The sequence below is a fragment of the Piliocolobus tephrosceles genome, chromosome 19, assembly GCF_002776525.5.
Source record: "Piliocolobus tephrosceles isolate RC106 chromosome 19, ASM277652v3, whole genome shotgun sequence".
NCBI classification, from domain to species: Eukaryota; Metazoa; Chordata; class Mammalia; order Primates; family Cercopithecidae; genus Piliocolobus; species Piliocolobus tephrosceles.
In genome coordinates, this window is record NC_045452.1 from 25613483 (window position 1) to 25638119 (window position 24637).

General features: G+C 44.1%; 1 protein-coding gene across 4 annotated transcripts in view; it reads right to left on the minus strand.

The window, feature by feature from the left end:
- EFCAB6 (EF-hand calcium binding domain 6) overlaps positions 1-24637 on the minus strand; it is a 304195-nt gene that overhangs the window by 207664 nt on the left and 71894 nt on the right. For all 4 annotated transcript variants that reach the window (XM_031934644.1, XM_031934643.1, XM_031934646.1 and 1 more), the window contains 2 exons: positions 16975-17111; positions 12828-12940 (listed from right to left, as the gene is read on the minus strand). In XM_031934644.1, coding sequence (XP_031790504.1) covers positions 12828-12940; positions 16975-17111 — 250 coding nt within the window. The remainder of the gene's footprint in view (positions 1-12827; positions 12941-16974; positions 17112-24637) is intronic.

Here is a 24637-nt window from a genome sequence, read left to right on the forward strand (position 1 = left end):
CATCAGTGGTGGATTGGATAAAGAAAATGTGATATGGATATACCACAGAATACTACATAGCCATAAAAAAGAATAAAATCATGTCCTTTGCAGCAATATGCATGGAGCTGGAAGCCATAATTCTAAGCAAACTAACACATGAACAGAAAACTAAACACTGCGTGTTCTCACTTATAAGTGGGAGCTAAACATTGAATACACATGGATATAAGCATGGGAATAACAGACAGCAGGGCCTACTGGAGGAGGAGAAATGGAGGGGGTGTGGATTGAAAAACTACCTATTGGGTGCTATGCTCACTACCTGGGTGCAATATACCTGTGTAACAAACCCATACACGTACCCCTGCATCTAAAAGTTGAATTTTTTTAAAAAAGAGACTCAGATGAAAACCTAAATAGTACACAATGTACTCAGGGAATCAATCAACCATAAGTACTTAATATAATGACATAGTCTAGCAAAATGTATTGGGTTTTACATTTTCTTTAATTATCAGGGCATCCAGACAAAAAGATCAAATTATGAATAAGGAAAACAAAATCTGATTGTCATCAAACTCTTCCTCCACAAAAGTTTATATCATCAGACAATGGATAAGGATTTCTAAGATACTTAAGGAAAGACAATTTGAGGCAAGGATCTTACATCCAGAAAAATAAATTTTTCTTCTTTTATTATTTTTTTTTTTTTTGAGACAGAGTCTTGTTCTGTCTCCCAAGCTGGAGTGAAGTGGCATGATCTGGGCTCACGGCAACCTCCACCTCCTGGGTTCAAGAGATTCTCCTGCCTCAGCCTCCTGAGTTACAGGCATGCACCACCACGCCTGGCTAATTTTTGTATTTTCAGTAGAGACGGGGTTTCACCATGTTGCCCAGGCAGGTTTCAAACTCCTGGGCTCAAGCCATCTGGCCACTTTGGCCTTCCACAATGCTGGGATTACAGGTATGATCCACTGCACTTGGCCTGGATTTTTCAAGTATTAAGGCCATAGACAAACACGATTATGTAAGAAATCAAAGAATATCGTTTCCATGGTGATTTGCTGAGGAATCTACTAAAAAATATGATTCAAATAACCAAAATGACTGGAAAGACAAACGTAAGAGAGAGAGAAGCAACTGAACAAATACGATCAAGGAAGCCGGGTCAGTGAGATAGAAGGATCAACTTCTTCATGACTTAAGAAGGAATTAGAAAATAAATCAAAACCTAGAAATGACCTTTGAACTGCTCTGGACAGCACCACAGGCAACCTTTGGAGATACTGTGAGTTCTGTTCTAGAGCACCATGGTAAAGTGAATAAAACAAAAAAGTAGTGTGAATGTTCTGGCTTCCTAATGCAGATGAAAGTTATGTTTACATGATACTGTAGTGTCTATTAAGTGTAATATCTTATGTCTGAAAAAAACAATATACATGCCTTAATTTTAAAATATGGTGAAAAAATGCTGATCATCATCTGAGCCTTCAGTGAGTCATAATCTTTTTCTTGGTAGAGGGTCTTGTCTTGATGTTAACGGCTGCTGACTGATCAGGGTGATGGTTGCTGAAGATGGGGTGGCTGTGGCAGTTTTTTGCGATTTTTTGTTTGTTTGTTTTTAGAGACAGGCTCTTGCTCTGTCACCCAGGCTGGAGTGCAGTGGTGCCATCACAGCTCACTGCAGCCTCGAACCATTGGGCTCAAGTGATCTTCCTGCCTCTGCCTCCTGAGTAGCTGGGACTGCAGGCATGAACCACCATGCCCAACTAATTTTTGTTGTTGTTATTTTTTGTGGATACAGGGTCTTGCTATGTTGCCCAGGCTGGTCTCAAACTCCTGACCTCAAGCAATCCTCCCACCTCACCCTTCCAAGGTACTGAGATTATAGGCATGAGCCACTGGACATTTTAAAAACTAAGAGAACAGTAAAGTTTGCCGCATCAATAGACTCTTTCTTTCATGAAAGGTTTCTCTGTAGCAAGCGATGCTGTTTGATAGCATTTTAGTCACAATAGAATTTCTTTCAAAATTGGAGTCAATCCTCTCAAACTCTGCTGCTGCTTTATCAACTAAGATCACGCAATATTCTAAACCTTTTGTTGTCATTTTAACAATGTTCACAGCATCTTTACCAGGAGTTGATTTCATCTCAAGAAACCACTTATTTTGCTCATCCATAAGAAACAACTTGTCCCTTAAAGTTTGATCAAAAGATTACAGCAATATAGTCACATCTTCAGGCTTCACTTTTAATTCTAGTTCTCTTGCTATTTCCACTACATATGCAGTTACTTCCTCCACTGAAGTCCTGAACCCCTTAAAGTCATCCATTAGGGTTTGAATAAACTTCGTCCAAATTCCTATTCATGTTGATATTTTGACCTCATCCTATGAATCAGAAATGTTCTAATGGCATCTAAAATGGTGAACCTCTTCCAAAAGGTTTTCAATCTTCTTCTTAGATTCATCAGAGGAATCACTATTTATAGCAGCTGTAGACTTACAAAATGCATTTCTTAAATAATAGGACTTGAAAGTTGAAACTACTCCTTGATCCATGGGCTGCAGAATGGATACTGTGTTAGCAGGCATGTAAACAACATTAATCTCCTTGTACATCTCCATCGGATCTCTTGGGTGACCAGGTGCATTATTAATGAACAGTAATACTTTGAAAGGAATCTTTTTTGAGCAGTAGGTCTCAATAGTGAGCTTAAAATATTCAGTAAATCATGCAGTAAGCAGATGTGCTGCCATCTAGGCTTTGCTGTTCCATTTACAGAGCACAGGCAGAGTAAAATCAGCATCATTCCTAACAGCCCTAGAATTTTCAGAATGGTAAATGAGCATTGGCTTCAACCTAAAGTCATTAGCTGCATTAGCTCCTCCCAAGAGGGTCATCCTGTTCTTTGAGGCTTTGAAGCCAGGCATTGACTACTCTGTAGCTCAAGAAAGTCCTAACTAGCATCTTCTTCCAATATAAAGCTATTTTGTTTAAAATCTGCTGTTTAGCACAGCCACCACCTTCATCAGTGATCTCAACTAAGTCTTCTGGATAACTTGCTGCAGCTTCTCCATCAGCACTTGCTGCTTCATCTTGGACTTTTATGTTATGGAGATGGCTTCTTTCCTTCAACCTCATGAACCAACCTCTGTTAGATTCCAACTTTTCTTCTACAGCTTCCTCATCTCTCTCAGCCTTTATAAAATTACTAGGGCCTTGCTCCGGATTAGGCATTGGTGTAAGGGAATGTTGTGGCTGCTTTGGTCTTCAATACAGACCACTTAAACCTTCTCCATATCAGCAGTAAGGTTGTTTCACTTTCTTAATATTCATGTGTTCACTGGAGTAGCACTTTAAATTTCCTTCAAGAACTTTTTATTTGCATCTACAACTTGGCTGATTGTTTGGCACAAGAAGCCTAGATTTGACCTATCTTAGCTTTCGTCATTCCTTCCTTACCAAGCTTAGTCATTTCCAGCTTTTGACTTAAACTGAGTTCCTGTCACTCGAACACTTACAATTGTAGGGCTGTTAATTGGCATACTTTTAATATTGTTGAGTAGCAGGGAATAGGGAGACCTGAGGGGAATGAGAGAGCTGGGGAATGGCCGGTTGGTGGAGCAGTCAGAACACACACAGATATGCCTGTATTTTCTTCTTTGTTTGGTTGATACCCTGGGGCCTGTCTGGATTCATTGGCTTTTTGGCTTTTTCTAAACAAGTTAGTAAGGGAGGAATTCAAAGTAGCCAATCCCTGGTTCAAATAAAACTATTTCCATCACAATCCAACTGTCTTAGCACATTTTGCGTTGCGGTAACAGAATATCTGATACAAGGAATATCTCTTACAGAATATTTCTTACAAGGAAAGAGGTTTATTTAGCTCATGGTTCCAGTTCACAATTGGACAGCCACATCTGGTGACTTCTGATGAGGGCCTTGTGCTGTGTCAAAACATGGTGGAGAAAAAGAACAGGAACAGTCCCCAAAGGCGATGGGCAACCCTGCCCTGTGGCGTTGCTAAGCTTAGCCTATGACTCCACTCTGATGGGTTGGAGCTGCACACTGTTGTCTACAGCTTCTCCACATGGACAATGCATGCTGCTGGTGGCTAGAGTTCTGGAGTCTTGAGGCTTGCTCTAGCTCTGACCCCCCATCTCCACTCAGCATTGCCCTAGTAGGGGCTCTCAGCAGGGACTTCACTCCTGCAGCAACCGTCTGCCTGTGTCCTCAGCCTTTCTGGTACATCCTCTAAGAGCTATCGGAAAGGCGGAGCCCACTGTGCTGCTACAGCTCTTACCTTCGACACACCTGCAGGATTAGCACCTCATAGATAGTGTCAAGGCTTACTGCTTGCACCTTCCAGAGCTATGGCATAAGCCACATCTGGGCCCACTTGAGCCACAGTGTGTTGCCACCAAGCTTTACAGCTTGTACTTTTCAGAGAGGCACCTAACCCACAGCTGGGGCCAAGAAGCCTGGCACCAGAATGTGGGGGGCAGAGTCTAGAGGTGGCCCTGGGCAGCAAGCCCATCAAGTAGGCTTTTTAGGGTAATTGTCAAAAAACATTCTGTCTTCCTACAGCTTTAGATCTGTGATGGGAGGGTCCTTTCTATTTATGCTCATCTGTTTAACAATGAGTCACTCAGCCACATCCTTATTTTGTTCTCATCAACATGCTTTTTCATCCTGCATGTGGCCAGGCTGCACTTCCTTCAGGATTGTAAGTTTTATCTTTGTCATCCCTTTGCTTCCAAATCTCACTGCAAGTGGCCAAAAGTAACCATGCAGCAGCACCTTGAACACTTTGCTGCTTAGAAATTTCTTTCACCAGATATCCTAGTTCAGCACTCTCAAGTGCAGCCTGTCACAGCCCCCTATGGCATGGATACAATGCAGTCAAGTTTGCAACTGTATAACAAGGACGGCCTTTACTTTAGTTTCCAGTACTTTGTCCCTCATTTCCATCTCAGACCTTGTCAGAATGGTCTTTACTGTCCATATTTCTTTTTTTTTTCTTTTTCCTTTTTTTTTTTTTTTTTTAGAGGGAGTCTCGCTCTGTCTGCTAGGCTGGAATGCAGTAACACCATCTTGGCTCACTGCAACCTCTGCCTCCTGGGTTCAAGTGATTTCCTGCCTCAGCTTCCCAAGTAGCTGGGATTACAGGCACACGCCACCACGCATGGCTAATTTTTTTTGTATTTTTAGTAGAGACGGGGTTTCACCACATTGGCCAGGTCGAACTCCTGACCTCAAATGATCTGCCTGCCTTGGCCTCCCAAAGTGCTAGGATTACAGGCATGAGCCACTGTGCCCCGCCTACCATCCATATTTCTATCAACATTCTGGTCACAACCACTTAAGTAATCTCTTAAAAGCTCTAGACTTTCTCTTGTCTTCACTTCTTCTAAGCCCTTACCAGAATCACCCATAATGCTTTGCTCAAGGTAATCTAGGCCTTTTCTAGCCTGCGCCTCCAAATACTTCCAGCCTTTGCCAATTACCTAGTTCCAAAGTTGCTTCCACATTTCCAGTTATCTGTATGGCAACAACCCCACTTCTCTGTATCAATTTTCTATCTTAGTCCTTTTTATGTTGCTATAATTACATACCTGAGACTAAGTAATTTACAAAGAAATCTATTTCTTACAGTTCTGGAAGCTGGAAAGTCCAAGGTCAATGGACCGCACCTGGCTGGCTTCTGAGGTCCTCATGCTGTGTTGTAACATGGAAGAAAGCATCACAGGGCGAGAGAGGCACGTTGAGAGCCAAACTGGCTTTTTTTTCTTTTTTCTTTTTTGAGACACAGTCTTGCTCTGTCACCCAGGCTGGAGTACAGTGGTGCGATCTCAGTTTACTGTAAGCCCCGCCTCCCGGGTTCACGCCATTCTCCTGCCTCAGCCTCCCAAGTAGCCAGGACTACAGGTGCCCATCACCACGCCCAGCTAATTTTTTTGTACTTTTAGTAGAGACGGGGTTTCACCATGTTAGCCAGGATGGTTTCGATCTCCCGATCTCGTGATCCGCCCGTCTTGGCCTCCCAAAGTGCTGGGATTACAGGCGTGAGCCACCACACCTGGCTTTTTTTTTTTGAGACAGAGTTTCCCTCTTGTTGCCCAAGCTGGAGTGCAATGGTGCGATCTCGGCTCACCACAACCTCCGTCTGGGTTCAAGTGATTCTCCTGCCTCAGCCTCCCACATAGCTGGGATTACAGGCATGTGCCACCATGCCCAACTAATTTTGTATTTTTAGTAGAGACGGGGTTTCTCCATGTTGGTCAGGCTGGTCTTGAACTCCCGAAGATCTACCCGCCTTGGCCTCCCAAAGTGCTGGGATTACAGGGGTGAGCCACTGCGCCTGACCCAAACTGACTTTTATAACAGACTCACTGTTATGATAACCCATTAATCCATTCACGGGGGCAGAGCCCTCATGACTCGATCACCTCTTAAAGACCCCACCTCTTAATACTGTTACAGTGGGGATTAAGTTTCAACATGAGTTTTGGAGGGGGCTAACATTCAAACCACTACACCAACCTAGAAAGAATACGCTGACACCATGAGATTGACACACTGGGGCTAAAGGTTTGGAACTGGTAGGATGGCAGCAGGGAAGATGAGCAGCTGGTGTCAGCAATTCAGCCTTTCCTACTACATACCAATAAACAGGCCTCTGTCTTGACAGCCTCAACGTACAGATTTAATATTATATGCCCCATAACCCCAAACTACCACATCTTTAATTTGGAACATCCACAAAATGGTTTTGCCTCCTAACTGGAGGATTTGAATTTCAATGATAAAAGTTACAGGATAAGTATTTAATGGGAAAAACAGGATGGAACTAAGATTTTATTTTACGATGAATAGAGGATAGAAGACAATTGGGATGGGCCAATAGGCTTTAGACTGTGGTACCAGTTAGGAGGCAGCAATGAGAAGGTAAGCTAATGCTGTGGAAACAGGAATACACAGAATGAATGGATATATAGCTTACATTGGATCAAATCAAAGACGCCTTTCATTTATGTGTTGGGAATACATAAAAGAATGCATTATAAAAAATCTACTGCCAATTATTGATAAAATGCAAAAACAAAAAGAGATGTCCATAGCAAAACCAAAATTGTACTCTAGAACTTACCTTCTTATAATATCTAAAGAAATAAGCAAATGAAAAAATGTAAAAATTCAACAAGAAAAAAAAAAAAAAAGCCAGCATAAATTGAAGCAAAAAGAAACTGACTATGAGTAGACAGAAAGTTTTGCTTCCAATTTTGGTGGATTAGCTCATACAACCCTCCCAGCAGATAACATTTAAAACTCTGGGCAAAATATAAACAGAACACTATCTGGAGGCCCTGGGGAGCAACTGAAAGCAGATATAAACTGAAGCTGGCACTTGGAAAAATGAAATCTTACGCAGTGAGTTTCTTGTGATTTGGCTTTTTGCCTGAGGGCAGGCCCCAGCTGGAATCATGCTAAGTGGCTAGAATTTGGATATAAATTCAGGCTCTTACCAGTTTTAGGAATTGGAAAGCAGAGTTCAGGCCTCCCACAGTGGCCAGAAGGTACGGAAGGAAAACCCAAAAAGAAGAGAGGCATAAAGGGGGATCTCCAATATCTGTGAGTAAACTTTGCCCAAATCTCTGGCCAACTCCTGAACTACAGATGTCCAGAGAAGACACCAAGCTGCCCCTCTAGGGGGAAAATAATAAAACAAAGATTTCCCACCTCCAGGAGGACAAAGTTTAGAGTTTGAATACAGTCAAGTAAACTGGCTGCTAAAACAAACAAAGAAACAAATCTTCAGAGCATAACAGAATCCATAGTTTCTATAATGTAAAATTATAGAAATCTACTATATCCAGAATGAATTTCAAAATTATGAGACAGAAAAAAAAAACCTCAGGAAACTGTGATTCACATTCAAGAAAAAAGGTCATCAATAAAGACCAAACCCTTACTTCTTATGGTATAATGGTGAAAAAAAAGTTTTAAAACCCAAACCCTGAGATAAGCTAGATGTTGGAATTAGCAGATAAAAAGTTTAAAGCAGCCAAGTGCAGTGGCTCATGCCTGTAATCCCAGCATTTGGGGAGGCTGAGTGAGGCAGGAGGATCACTTGATGCTAGGAGTTTGAGACCAGCCTGGGCATGATAGTGAGATGCCATCTCTACAAAAAATAATTTTAAAAATTAACCAGGCATAGTGGCATGCCTGTGGTCCTAGCTGCTCACGAGGCTGAGGTGGGAAGATTACTTGAGCCCAGGCGTTTGAGGTTGCAATGAGCTATGATTGCAACACTGCACTCCAGCCTAGGCAACACAGCAAGACTCCGTCTCAAAAAGAAAAAAAAAATTAAGCATTTAAAAGTTCTTAAAACTGTAAAATAACAGTGTTTGAGAATGTAAAAGAAAACATATTTATACTGAGTGAACAGATAGGAAATCTCAGTGGAACAACAGGAGCTGCAGCAATGTATTCTGTGTTTATGGTGTATGTAAAAGTACAATGTAGGGTAGCAATATAACAAAGGATAGGAGAGAAGAATTGGGAAAACACTGTTGTAAGGTCCATACACTGCACATGAATCACTATAATAGTACTTAGAGATAGGTTCTGATTAATCAAAGATGATATTATAAACCTTATTAGTCTGCTTTGCATTGCTATCAAGGAATACTTGAGACTAGATAATTTATAAAGAAAAGAGGCTCATTTGGCTTATGGTTCTGCAGACTGTACAGGCATGGCACCACCATCTGCTCAGCTTCAAGAAGTTTTTTTTTTCTTTTTAAATTATACTTTAAGTTTTGGGATACATGTGCAGAACATGCAGGTTTGTTACATAGGTATATATGTGCCATGGTGGTTTGGTGCACCCATCAACCCATCATCTAGGTTTTAAGCCCCATATGCATTAGGTATTTCTCCTAATGCTATCCCTCCCCTTGCCCCCCACCCCCACCCCACGACAGGCCCTAGTGTATGATGTTCCCCTCCCTATGTCCATGTATTCTCATTGTTCAACTCCCACTATGAATGAGAACATGTGGTGTTTGGTTTTCTGTTCCTGTGTTAGTTTGCTGAGAATCATGGTTTCCAACTTCATCCATGTCCCTGCAAAAGACATGAATTCTTTCTTTTTTATGGCTGCATAGTACTCCATGGTGTACATGTGCCACATTTTCTTTATCCAGTCTATCATTGATGGGCATTTAGGTAGTTCCAAGTCTTTGCTATTGCAAATAGTGCTGCAATAAACATATGTGTGCATGTGTCTTTATGGTATAATGATTTATAATCCTTTGGGTATATACCCATTAATGGGATTGCTGAGTCAAATAGTATTTCTGGTTCTAGATCCTTGAGAAATTGCCACACTGTCTTCCACAATAGCTGAACTAATTTACACTCCCACCAACAGGGAAAAGTGTTCCTATTTCTCCACATCCTCTCCAGCATCTATTGTTTCCTGACTTTTTAATGATTGCCATTCTAACTGGCATGAGATGGTATCTCAATGTGGTTTTGATTTGCATTTCTCTAATGACCAGAGATGTTGAGCTTTTTTCATATGTTTGTTGGCTGCATAAATGTCTTCTTTTGAGAAGTGTCTGTTCACATCCTTCACCCACTTTTTGATGGGGTTTTTTTTTTGTTTGTTTGTTTGTAAATTTGTTTAAGTTCCTTGTAGATTCTGGATATTAGGCCTTTGTCAGATGGATAGATTGCAAAATTGTTCTCCCATTCTGTAGGCTGCCTATTCACTCTGATGATAGTTTCTTTTGCTGTGCAGAAGCTCTTTAGTTTAATTAGATTCCATTTGTCAATTCTGGCTTTTGTTGCAATTGCATTTGGTGTTTTAGTCATGAAGTCTTTGCCCATGCCCATGTCCTGAATGGTATTGCCTACGTTTTCTTTCAAGAAGTTTTTCACTGGTGGTGGAAGGTGAACAGGGAGCAAGCACATCACATGTCGAGAGAGGGAGCAAGGCAGAGGGGGAGGTGCCTGTCTCCTTTAAATACCAGTTCCTGTGTGAACTAACAGAGCAAGAACTCACTCATCACCATGGGGAGGGCACTGAGCTATTCATGAGGAATCTACCCCAATGACACAAATACCTCCCACTGGGTCCAACCTCCAACACTGGGGATCACATTTCTTTCCTTTTTTAAATAGAGACAGGGTCTCGCTAATGTTGCCTAGGCTGGTCCTTGGACTCCTGGCCTCAAGTGATCCTCCTGCCTCAGCCTCCCAAAGTGCTGGGATTACAGGTGTGAGCCACCATGCCTGGCCTGGGGATCACATTTCAACATGAGATTTGGAAGAGACAAATATCCAAACCATATCACCCTAGAACAAGCACCAAAAAATTTGATAATAAATAAAAAGTCAATAGAAGTAAAATGGAATACAAAACACTCAGCTTTTCCAAATTTCATGGAAGAATGCAAACTCTCCAGGAGTGGATAGTGAAGGAAGGAGAGGCACATAATGCACACAAGGCAGAGATCCCACTGTGGAAGAAAACGTCACTTCAGACACAAAATTACTTTACAGAATCTCTCTATAAGAACATGAACTCAGTGAAACGAGAGTTGAATGGCAGATCATAAACCAACAAAATAAGATGGAAAATAATATTGTAGACCTAAAGAAACAACATTAGAGATCCAGTAAATAAATTAGAAACAGCTCAGAATAGGATAGACCTTGGTGAAAATCAAATTACAGGTATAGATAAAAGATCTAAGACGATCACTGTGAATACAGAGGAAAAAGACAAAGAGAATGAAGCACAGAGAGAGAATTTCATAGAGAGGAAAGACAACGACCATCCAACATAAGGACAATCTGCTTCCCTGAAGTTAACAGTCTGGAAAATGAAAGATGTGTTCAAAGATCTATGTCACTAAACATTCTTGGGATAAAGAGAGAATTGAGTTTGCAGATTGAAAATATACTATGATCTAAAAAACAGATGCAGAAGGCACAACACTGAGACATATACCAGTTATGCCACTGACATTCAGGGACGGGCTGGGCGCAGTGGCCTACGCCTATAATCTCAGCTCTTTGGGACTGTGTATAGGCAGGAGGATCACTTGAGCCCAGTAGTTTGAGATCAGCCTGGCAACATAGTGAGACCCTGTCTCTACAATTTTTTTTAAAGTAGCCAGGCATGATGGTGTGTGCCTGTGGCCCCAGTTACTTGGGAGGCTGAGGCCAGAGGATGACTTGAGCCTAAAGTGCTGGAATTGCTCAGGAGGTTGAGGCTGCAGTGAGCTATGACTGTGCCACTGCACTCAAGCCTGGGCAACAGAGTGAGTGAGACCTTGTCAGAAATCAGAAAGAGGAGACGAGAGGAGAGGAGAGGAGAGGAGAGGGAAGGGAAGGGAGGGAGGGAAGGAGGGAGTTCCAGGATAAATGACTCTTAGGGCAATCAGCCAGAGAAAGCAAATCATTCATAAGAGAGAAAATGAAGCAGGCTTCAGACTTTTCCACAGTCAATCTCAGTACCAGAGGGCAATGGACCAAAGTCTACAACATATTGAAGGGGGAAGATGTGACCTGTGGACATTATATCCAAGATATAGAGCCAGGATGTATTCATCATTTTCTTGAGTGTCATTTAAATGTCTATTCTTCTGATACACTCAAGGAAAAGTAAATTCTTACAGAGAAGAGCATCTATATAAACCCATTTTTACAAATGTATTTCTTTCTGCCTAGCTCCTTTCCATATATGTGCCATGGAGAGATGCCAGGAACCCTGTGGACAGTGGTTATTTCTGGGTAGTGGGCTTGGTTTGATTGTTTACTTCAATCTCTTCCTCATCGCATTGGCACCTGCCTCACACGGCTGTGGGGGATATAGAGGTGACGCAGGAACATGCTTTGCACGGCGCCTGGCACGGGAGGCTTCAAAAACTAGAACACTGGAGTCTGCTATACGCAAGCTTGGTTAGTGGAACCAGGCTGAAACCTGAGAATCTGTCTTTTTTCAGCTTGCTAGTGAGATGGATCTGAGAATCATAGAAGGTGCTCCATGAATATCTGCTGCTCTGAATTAAGCTGAAACCAGACAGCGACAACCCATTTTGAGCGAGCCATTCACAGGCAGTCACTCCTGAGGCACCAGACCACTGAGGGGAAATCTTATTTAAGGCAAGGAAAATGACCAAAGGCTGGGAAGGGAGAGGATCCAATTGCATGAGCCATACATTGATCCTTAAAGAACTGGACCCTGCCTCTCTCCAAAGCTACCCAACAGGCCGACAACCCTGGATGTCGTATGGAGGAGGCTGGGATAAAGACTGTTCACACGAGGAAACGTGTTCTGTCTCAAGGTTATGTCTAGTGACCTGGGTTTGCGTGTCTAACATAACTGGAAATTACTCAGCTATCTGCCCTTTTCTGTTAAGATTTTTCCCATCATTAAAGAAAAAAAAAATTGAAAATACAGAAGCAGCAGAAAGAACAAAATCATACCCAGGGACATCTCACTTAAGGACAACCTGAGTATTTTGGAATATTTTCCAATCCGCTTCAGATATTCCATACACATCTTCTGTGTTATTATTAACTCTTCATGGATATCCTTGTTCCTGGCTATAGATTTTAACCACGTGGCTATATTGTGACTCATTTAGCCTTTTCCTATTCTTAGGCATTGACGTTATTCTTATAAATAATGATACCATGGCTAGCTTTGTAGATAATGTATTTTCTACATTTGAAAGTATTTCCTCAGGAAAGATTCAAAGAAGAGGAATTACCATGCCAAAAGATATTGAAATCTTTAGCTATATACTTTAAAAATACTTACCTTGATTTCCAATACAATATCTAAGGTTCAAGTCATTATTTATGCTGAGATTCTTCAAAAACACATTGTAATCTACTGCAGTATCGCTGTGGATGTTGTAGTGTTTCAAAAACCTAAAATACAAATGTTCTTTAGCAATGAGAAATTATGAATCTAAGATGAAGCAAGTTTGTTACTAAGGTATCCTTTACACTCGGGCTGGCATTAATTTTAATGTCTGTTTCTAGCTACAGAAGGAATTGAAAAGTAAACCCCAGAAAATGTTACTGTCAGATTTTTGTTTTTAATGCAGCCACTTCGAGATCACTTCTTTAGCCTACAGATGGATGCATCGAGATTACAGCGAGACAGCCAACGTTGCTGGACCTGTTGAGAAATGGCCAGACCTAGACAGCACCTAAGGAGTTTCTCCTTGCTCTGGCGGGAGGGGAGCTGGGGCTCAGTCTGCACGGCAGCCGCCTCTCCACTCCAACAGCAGAAGCAGGTCCCACTTGCCTTTAATAATTGTAGGGAAATGAGTCAGCCAGCACAAAATTTCCATCAACAGGGGAATGGAGAGCTGGGTGGAGGGGCCAGCAGAGATGATCTCGACTGAGCATACCCTTTCTCTAGAGAGAAAGTGAGGCCCGCAGATGGCATATGGTTTCAAAACAGGGGGTGGTAGAGGGGGCAAAGTTTCTCTTGAAGCATTCTGGGGTTTTTATATGTAACATATAAAATAAGACTTTTTAAAACAACGAACCACTGTCTATCCCTGAAATACACTGAGGTACAGAGAGAGAGAGAGAGAGATATGTTTTGTTTTGTTTGTTTGTTTTTGTTTTAGACAGAATCTCGCTCTGTTGCCCAGGCTAGAATGTGGTGCTGCAATCTCAGCTCACTGCAACCTCCACCTCCCTGTTCAAGTGATTCTCCTGCCTCAGCCTCCCGAGTAGCTGGGATTACAGCCATGCACCACCACGCATGGCTAATTTTTGTATTTTTAGTAGAGACAGGGTTTTGCCATGTTGGCCAGGCTGGTCTCAAACCTCTGGCCTCAAGTTATCTGCTCACCTCAGCTTCCCAAAGTGCTAGAATTATAGGCATGAGCCACTGTGCCCAGCCGAGATAAACTTTTTTAAAAGTTAAGATAAATAGGATGTTTGAATTTTTAAAATAAATTTTCTATTATTCAAGTCTTCCACCTGATAAATGGTTTTCTAGATCATTCCTGTGTTATTACATTTCTAAAAATTGACAAGTTTTAAGTGTTTGGTTATATTATCTCCATATGTGTTGATTTCTATAATTATCTAATCTCATACTGCTTTCTAAAAATTTAGTAATTATCACTTAAAGTATTTGTTATTTTTCTGTTTTCTAAATTTAACAAAGAGTAATGTCATGTAGTTATTTCAATGCATACCTTTTTTTCCACTTTGACGACTCTTGCCTATTGTTTTAATAAGATAAATGATCTCTAGGTGTGATAGCTGCCAGATGTTAGCAGTGAAACTCCCTAAACAGCTTCATCTTTCATCCATGGTCTCTGTCTTGTGAAAATGAGGTAGTAAGTTTGAGAAACCAGACGGCCTAATTGAGGGGAGAAGGGTATGACTCCAATCAGCTCATAAACCTCTCCAGCATCACCACCTGTAACTGGGTTTCATTCATCTGCTCAGGCAACAGGCTGAACTGTAGTGATTTGTTTGCTGGTTTTACAAGGCTGCTCATAAATGATTTCACCTATTTCAAACACGCTGGCCTCCAGGGCAGTGGAGAGTAGGCTGGAGGGAGATGGGAAACACAAAACTCAATGGGTTTGGGGATATCCTGATTAAATAGAGGGCTTGGTGGTAACTGTATCTCTGGCCTCTTGTTCTATGTAGGTTGGACAGTAGTCTGCTGCCTAAATGGTACAAGTCATCACAGGGTAACGGGCATTCATGGAGTCTTTATGATGGTCACTGTGAAATCAGCCCTACTATGTGCAAGCGTGTCACAGGCATGTTATGTACATTACGTTGAGTCTTCACCCCAGCCCTGAGAGGTGGGCTGCTCAGTCACCCCTTTTTTTTTTAGATGGAGTCTCGCTCTGTCGCCAGGCTGGAGTGCAATGGTGCGATCTCAGCTCACTGCAACCTCTGCCTCCTGGGTTCAAGCGGTTCTCCTGCCTCAGCCTCCCGAGTAACTGGGACTACAGGTGTGCACCACCATGCCTGGCTAATTTTTGTACTTTTAGTAGAGACGGGGTTTCACCATGTTAGCCAGGATGGTCTCAATCTCTTGACCTCGTGATTCATCTGCCTCAGCATCCCAAAGTGCAGGGATTACAAGCGGGAGCCACCGCACCCGGCCAGTCCCCATTTCTTTAAGAGAAAACTGAGTCTTGACAAGGCCCAGGAGCTACCCTGAGGCCCTAGAACAAGGGAGGAGAGAGCACAAACTTCACCTCAGCAGCCTGACTTCAAAGCCTGGGCCATTTGTACCACACAAAGAGCCGAATGTTGAAATTAAATAGAAAGCTGTTAGATAAAAGAAAGGATTCAAAAATGCATTGTGTTTCCTGCTCAAAAATAAAAAAGACAAAGTTAATACTGAAGCAGCTTCTCCAGGAAAGAGTATATTCTTGAGCTTCAATAAGAAAAGCATTAAAGCAATTGAAGAAATGGTCTACTTTTGATCTTCTGTGTTTCTGAGTCTAAAGGAAAGCAATTCTATTATGTTCAGTTTCTCAAGCCTTATCATGAAAATAGCATTGTTTTTGAGGCTTAAAAAAATCTCAAAGAAAAATTTGTGGAGTTCTTTATTATTCAATACTTATGAGATGGGGAAGCAGACAGTAACATTTTTTATAGATTTACTAGGTTGGAGACTGCAGTGCCAAACACAAGGTTTATTGTCAAATAAAACACTGTTTTGTTTTTTGATTGCCTGTTTTAGAAGAGCGCTGCCTCTGTTCTATAATTGCGTGCACAAAATTATTTAATTTGTTTTGTTTGGATCTTATTCTGGACACTTTCCCAGCCGGAAAAGATGTAAAAATTAAAACATCTATTATATCTTTTATATTCTGAGGTGGGTTATAAAGAGAAAAAAAAGAAAAAGACATTCAAAAGAGTAGGAGATGCCATTTTTTAAAGTCTGCCTGCTTTTCAGGCCCTGCAGCATCAGTAACATGTCACATGCCCTCTAGACTTCCTTGCCTCAGGGGCAAATTCTTCCACTCTGCTTCTAGCAGCAGCCACACTGTCTTTATGAGATACAAGGAGCTACCGGGACCCATTTTCATAGCAACTTAGAACACCAGTGCAATGCGAAAAGCTTGGGCTCCGGGTGAAATGAGGCTTGGTGCTTTTGTTAATGGTCTGGTGGGTATTTAGAAAAGTGTTTGGGAAAGAGCACGAAGAGGGAAAGGACCTCTCGGCTGGGTACTGCAGAAATTAAGCTAGACATGGGCCCATCTTCCAGTGGCTTTCACTCAAAACTCAAATAGCCACAGAAGCCAAACATTTGGCTTCTTCTGAATGATGTGGAGTTTATAGACGGCTCAAAAAAATGCCCGAGCAGGCTTGTGTGTGCTGCCCTTGGAGTCAGGAGCAGGTGGTGGTGGCGTTCAAACGCCATGAAGCAGCTAAATGTTCTGCTGTTCATCATCCTCCTGCCCCACACCCCTGCACCTCAGCAACAACAGTCCTCAAAGGAAAATTAAGTCTCCGTGATTGTATCAGGACGCAGAGCCAACGGGGAGCACAGCAACAACGCGTGAATCCTGAAATTTGTCATTCTTCTCCTAACCCCAGGCTTTGAGTAAAAATCATAGTGAACTAGAAATATGTGGGATGGGGGGCGGGCACAGTGCCAAGTGGGGAAAGAGACAATTGGTGATGGATTACTCCAATAACCTGGATGTGTTCAAAGCTGCGGGCCAGAGGACGGACCCGAGGGTGCTTCAGGAATGAAAACCATTAGCTCTCATTTTTGAGAATGCATGGGGAGCTTTAGGAACATGAGAGAATGTCCAGTGAGTGCCTCTTTGAGAAATAAGGTGTGTGTGTGAGGTGGGGAGGACGAGAGATGGATGGAGCCAATGAACCCAACAGGTCTCATTTTGAAATTGGTTAAAAGTTCTACTGAGCAATCTCTCACCGTGCCTTCATTTGCTTACTTTTCGTATTCCTCATCTCTTAACTTCAAACAGAAAGTCTCCAGAACCCTTCTTAGCTCCTGCGGTTGAACCAGTCCAGTCTTGTTAACATCAATGAGCTTAAAGGCTTTCAGAACAGTCTTAATGTTTTTGAAAACCTATGTATAAAAAGTGATTTAGGAAAAGTCAAAAGATCTAGTGTTAGAAACCAAATGGCAATAAAAATGTGAAAGGTTTTTTTAATATTTTTTATAAAATAAAATGTTTTCAAAGACTCACAGTGGTGGGCACTGCAAAAATGACATGTCTACGGAAAAAAAAACACTTTGCATTTATTGAATGTTTTCAAGGCAATTTTCTCCGTAAATGGTCTTAGTAATTTAAAAAAAAAAAAATCTCTTTCTGATGTAAAGCAATAAGTCTCATACACAATTCATTCCCTTTTAGGGCCGTATGAAAAAATCTTTTTTGTTAATTGATACTTAAAAACTACAGTTCTGGCATGGCTGGACTTGTACAATTTTTATTTTTCACAGCCATATGCAAACTATTTTTACTAGGAGCTGGAAAATATGACTGTATATTTCAACCCCTCTAAATTTTTTAAAGATATCACAGAAAAGTTTTGTAGAGACTTCTCCAAACTCAGCAAATGATATTTAGTGGGTGCACAGATGCACATGACATTAGGATAGACCCTGTGGATCCACAGGGAGCACCCAGTATATGTATTGGGTGCACAGATGCACATGGCATTAGGATAGGCCCTGTGGATCTGCAGGGAACATCCAGTTGTGCTCTCGGCCTTAAACTACTTATATTCAAAGGAAAGAAGCACAGAGCTGTGTGATGGATTCAAAGGAAAGAAGCACAGAGCTGTGTGATGGAAGCCTTTCAACCCCTCTGAAAGAGGTACTATTTCCCCAACGTTAGATATGGAAACTGACTGCTCCCTGCTCACACTCCACATCCTGTTATTGCCAAGGACTGCTGACTCTGCATAATCCAGCCCCACGCTGTGGCTGCCCACCCCCCATCTTTCCAGCTCACTCCCTTGGGTGCCCGGAGCTCACAGCCTTGACCCACTGGGCCCTCCCCTGGACTCCTGCCTCCCTCCACACTCCTCCACGCCTCTCAGCCTCACTTCCTTCCTAACCCTCCCATCAACACCTTCGCCGCTTGGCATATATGCTTGACTCCCTGCTCCCTTCTGCCCCCTCCTACTGTCTTGGTGAGACCCTAACTGGGGGTAAACCCAACTCGCCACCTCTTCCAGACCCATCCAAATGGCCTGACATGGCTGGAGAGAAACACACCACGAGCACCTCCCTGGCTCTCCTAACTCGAGACCATTAACTCCACCAGGACGGGTGCTGCGTGGTAATCCCACCAGGACGGGTGCTGCGTGGTAATCCACCCCATACATCATCACTCTCACACACACATCCACAGATACATGCACACGCACCATCACTCACACACACATATATTCATACACACATACACCTGTGCATATACTCACATACACACCATCACTCACACACATATATTCACACAGATACTCAAATGCACACACACCATCACACACACATATATTCATACATATACATGCCTGCGCATATACTCACACACACCATCACTCGCACACATATATTCACACACACACATACATGCACTGATACATGCACACATACCATCACTCATACACACATATATTCATACACACACACACCTGCGCATATACTCACACACCATCACTCACACATATTCTCACATACATGCACAGATACAGGCACACACATCACTCACACACACATATATTCATACACACACACAACTGTGCATATACTCACACACACTCACACCATCACTTACACACATATATTCGCACATATATTCACACACACATGCACACTCACACACCTGCATATACTCACACATTCACACCATCGCTCACACAAATATTTACACACACACATACATGCAGATACTCACATGCATACACACCATTGCTCACACACACATATATTCACACACCTGTGCATATATTCACACTCACACCATCACTCACACACATATATCACACACACCCGCATATACTCTCACACACACAGGCATATACTCATGCACTCACACCATCACTCACACACATATATTCACTCACGCACATATACACACACACCTGCATATACTCACACATACACCGTCACTCACACACATATATTCACATACACCTGCATATACTCACACGCTCACACCATCAATCACATACACATATATTCACACACACATGCATGTACTCATACACACACACCTGCATATACTCACACACACATCACTCTCACACACACATTCACACACATATGCACATATAGTCTCACACACACTCACATACACCATCACTCACACATATACTCACACTCACACCACCACTCTCACACATATATTCACACACACCTGTGCATATACTCACATGCACACACACTTGTACATATAATCACATACACACCATCACTCACACACACGCACACGTTCTCTTGCACATATACTCACACTTGCATATACTGTCATACACACCATCACTCACACACACACACACATACTCCATCCACACAGCCATTCCCACCTTCTACACTCTCCTAACCTCCAACTTCTCCTCCCGCCTCCTGCTTTACTGATAACCTTACCTCTTATTTAACAGAGAAAACAGAAACAACTAAAGGACAGCATTCCCATTCCCCGCACCCACTTGCAGCTGGCCTGCTCCATCCCCAGATGAGACAGGTGCCTCCTGTCCTGTTGTAAGGGATCAAGGGATAAACCTCCGTGATCCTACCTACGGCCTGGCGGCGCCACGTGACGCACGTGGCCCTGACCCTGACCCTGTCCCCAGGCGAGGAAGTGCTCCTGCCCGTCCTACTCCCTCTCAGGTCCCCCCATGAAGATGAGCGGCTTCACAAACAGAACCTCCCTCCTTGCCTCACCTCTTCCTCCAGTCACCCATTCCCTTGGGCTGAAATTCCCTCAAGATTATCTCCAATGCGTCCCCCTCTCTTAAAACCTCTCCAATCACTTTTGTCCACACGACTGCACAAACAGTGTTCTTGTCAGTGTGACCAAAGACTTCCACCTTGTCAAACCCAAGGGCCACTTCTCAGTCCTCATCTTGCTGTCCCAGCAGCCGCCTTTGACACAGCTGCTTGGCCCTTCTTCCTTAAGGCACTTTTGCTGCTTAGCTTATAGAGCCAATGCTCTCTCTCCTTCTCCTCCAGCCTTCTTGGAGTCTCCTTCTCAGTCTCCCTTGCCAGCTCCTCCTCCTCTTCCCATCTCCAAGCCTGCAGCATTTTAGTACTCAGTCCTCAGCCCTCTCTGCTTCTCTGACCACACTAACTTCTTGGTGGTTCACTCCTGTGGCTTCAATGTCCCACTGATGACTCCCACATGTCTGTCTTGAGCCCTGGACTCTTCTCAGAGCCCAGCTTAGAATATCCAACTGCCCATTTGACGTCCACCTTGAGACTCTAACAGACATCTCAGGTTTACCAAACCCAAGCTGCTCTACCCGCAGTCTCCTATCCCAATAAATGGCAAATCCATCCTACTGGGTTCCATTTTGCTCACATCCCATATCCAGTCTACCAGGAGAGCCCATCAGCCCCTCCCTCCAGATTGAATAAGATTGAAGAAGAATTCAATCATGTCTTACCACCCCCACCCCGCTTCCCCCTACACCCCAGGCTAGTGCAAGCCTCCTGCTTGGTCCTCCAGCCTCCACACTTGACTCCACGAAGCAGCCAAGGAGTTTATATTTAAATGTGAGTCTGAGCATACCCTCCACGGCCAAAGCCCCCCAGGGCTCCCATTCCACTCACTGTGACCCACCAGGCCACACTCGACTGGCTCCTGGCCACCCCCTGGCCATGTCTCCCTCCACCTGTCCCCCACCTGCTGCTTTCTGGCCGCACCAGATTCTGCTGCTCCCCATGACTGCTCGGCCCCTCCCGCCTCAAGGCGCCGGTGCTTACTGCTCCTTGTGCCTGGAATATTCTTCCCCCAATACTCACTGGCTCACTCCCTGGCTTCATTCAGGTCTTGGCCCAGAAAGGCCCTCCCTAATCACCATGCAAATTAGGACTCCTCACCCCCAATCCTCTTATCTTTTCTCCAAACCCTTCTTCAACTGGCATCGCCTCCTTTTGTCTTTATGGTCCGTCTCCCCTTCTGAGAGCAAGGGTTGTTCATGGCCCCAGCTCTAGGACAGCACCCGGCACAGTGTGGACACTCAGTGAGTATCTGTCGGAATGAATGAATCTGTCTCCTCTTCACCTGCCTGGAAAAGAGCCACGCTCTGCGGAAGCCTTGTGTTATGTCTGCAGCTGCCTCCTCAGTCGACTGGGCCAAGCATTCAGGACCAATCCTCAGTGCAGTCATGATGACATTCAGTGTCAATGTCATGATTACGATAACATGATCTTCGCACAAACACGAACTGAACGGATGTCTGTGATGTGCAGAGCCCCGTACTTAACTCTATACCAGCCTCCTGACTAGAGAACAGCTTACAACCAAAGAACATTGGCTAACATGGCCTCGGTATCCAAAACTGGGACTACTGAGTGCAGCCTAGAGGGAAAGGCACAGGCAGTCGAGAGGGAAAGGCACCAGCAGAAGCAAAACCGGCTCTGGTGCCTCTGTCCTCCACTCCACCACTCTGCCTAAAAGAGGGAGCCTCAGCCACTGACAGCTCCTGCTCTCATGGTCAGATAAAAATCTCAGCACTTTGTCTGCTGCCAAAGCCAGATTCACCTCCTTTGGTAAAATGGAGGGCATGAGGCGATGCGCTTTTTTAAAACCCCAGAGCAACCCATATGGATCTCCAGCGTGAGCACCGGGAAGCGGCAACCTGGCAGCGAGCTCACACCCACCAGAGCGACGTCTCCAAGGCTCTTATCATTTGTCAGACTGAAGTTTGGCAAGGGCTGAAGAATTGAGCTGCAGATGGTAAGGCTTATCAAAGGCAACAAAGTTAGGGCCGTGGTGTCCAAGACTTGTCCCACACAGGGGAGGAGAGAAGACAAAAGTAAGAAGAAGGAATAAAATGGCTAAGCTAAGGCCCCCGACAATAGTGACTGTGCACCCCTGCCCCCACCACCCGCCCAACCACGGTCTCCGGGCTCCAGCCGTGCTGAACGACTTTGAATTCGCAAGGGTTTTAGGGCTCGTCTCACCCGCTGTGAGCTCCTATTTATAGATGGTCTGACCCCTGCTTTATCCGCCCCTTCTCACTCTGCCTCAGTTATGGGGCCTCCTCCTCCTTTCTTACATGCACCAAGCTTGCTCACGCCTCCCTCCCTGCCTTCGTTCAGGTCTCCATCCCACGCCGCCACTGAGCCCTTCCTCACTCGCCTATTCGAAAGCGCACCTTCATCCTCTGCTGGCCACTTGCTTCATTTTTCTTCTTAGCATTCATCAACACCTGGACCATTTCCTATTTATTTCTGTAGCTGTTTATTGTCTTTCTTCCTCTATTGAAATGTAAATTCCACAAAGTAGGAAGTTGTTTTTGTTTGCTGCCGTATCTTCAGGGCTCGGAATAGTGCCCGGACGCAGCGGATGCCCATAAGTATGTGTGCAGAGTGGATTTGCGTGCCATGTCTGCGGCCCTTCCCTGCCCTGCCACTGTCCACTCTGGGGCGGGATTCGGTATCTTCTCTTCTGGCTTTCCTAATTATCCCTCCATCCAGCCAGGGATGGAACCCCGACTTCCACCCTGCCATCTTGGTTTATTTCTGCCTGCACTTGGTAACTAGCTCCTTCCCCTGGGGGCAGGGAGGCCTGGCCCCTGCTCACCTGTCATTCCATTCTACCCTTAAAATCCCCAGCGCCTGGCGGGAGGAGTGCTCAGAGAGCCAAATCCACCGAGAGAGGGAAAAACCGCTGCACCGATAACAAAAGGGGGAAGGTCCTTGCTTCTTGCAGCCTCCCTCCAAACCAGCATGCCTCTCAGAAAAGAACACCTTGCCCCAAGTATCACCTGACGTCATTACCCATGGAGACCTAACTACCTTCATTCCAGGTGCGGCAAACTACTGCCCACCACCTGATTTCGTACACCTGCAAGCTAAGAATGGTTTTAACATTTTTAAATGGTTAAAAAAAAATCAAAAGAAGGCTAATATTTCATGACATGTGAAAGTTATGTGAATTTCAAATTTCAGTATCCACAAATAAATTGTATTGGCAGACAGCCACGCCCACTCATTTACATACCATCTAGGGACTGCTTTCCCCTCCGAGGGCTGAGTGAAATAGCTGGGAAGATATATACTCCTGAGCCCTTTATGGAAAAAGTTCACTGACCCATATTCCACTCCCCCACCCTACACACCGCCCTCGCTTACTTACATCTGAGTGGGTGAGGAAGTTTCAGGGGAGTTCTTTGTGCACAAACATGAGGAAAAGCACTGAAGATTTTAAAAGGAAACCAAAGCAACAGCTAACTATGCCTTAAATTAAAGGCTCAGAGCCAGGAAATGGGCCTGTGTGGTCCCAGAGAGTCTCGTCTCAACCCTCTTGCCCCTCTCCTGGCCAAAGACCTGGTCCCAGCCCCACCTTGCACAGCCCCCGGTGAGCCTGGCGCTGATTCCAGCCTGGCTCCCTGAGCCCTGCTAGGGGCCATATGCTAGCCTTGTGCCTGAGCAGGTGCTGCCCTCCCGGCACCCCCACTGCACCCCGGCCCTTCCACTGCGCCCCGGCCCCCACCGCAGCACTGCAGAGCCTGGGAGCAGGATAGCATCTGACCCTCTAGGTGTCCTTAGAGCCAGGTCTGGGTAGCTGCTCAGATCTTGGCATGATGGCTGAAGCAAGTGATCTAGGGGAGGACCATGAGACTAAACCCACTGGCTTCTTCTGCCTGGAGAGCAAGGCTGGGGACGGCGAGACAGAAAGCTCTGAATTTCCAAAGTGCGGCTGCATAAGCCAAACCCGTTACCTAACATTTAAAGCAAGGAAATGAAGCCCCAAGTCACATAGGAGTGAAGTAAAAGGTGGAAGTGATCACTAAAAATAAAAATAATAAATTTTTGTAAAAAGTAATAGCAAGACTTAAAATATTCAATTAAAAAGATTTAGATGAACTGACGAAGGGCAGAATTATAAATGTTACTACAAGAAGCAGAGACTGTCTGACCTTTAAGATGAAAGCCAGGGAGTGGGGAAAATAAGCCCTCTCCCAGGCAGGGCGGTCCGCCCCACTGAAAGGCACATAACTGCTCTGGGCTGGAGCGACCCCCACTGGACAATCCCAGTGTATCAAATCGCCTCTCTGCCTCCTTCCTCTCCACAAGCAACCTGAAGGGCAGAATGATGTAGTGACTAGTCACAGGCTCTGAAATGAGGCTTCGAATCCCAGCTCTGCACCTGTTATTCAGGTAACCTAGGGAAAGCGGCCTGATTCCTCTAACTTCAGCTTCGTTGCCTGTGAAATGAGAACGAATAAGGATATAGGTGTGTGGTGTGTGCTTAAGATGAAAGGAGCTCATGTGTGCAGGTGCTTCACACATGGAACACGTTCAATAGATGGTGGTGAAATGAGAATTGCTGATTGGGATCAAAGGCCAAGGATAGAGTTCCAAATAACCACACACCCATGTCGGGGAATATTAAGTGGCTGAACTAGCATTAC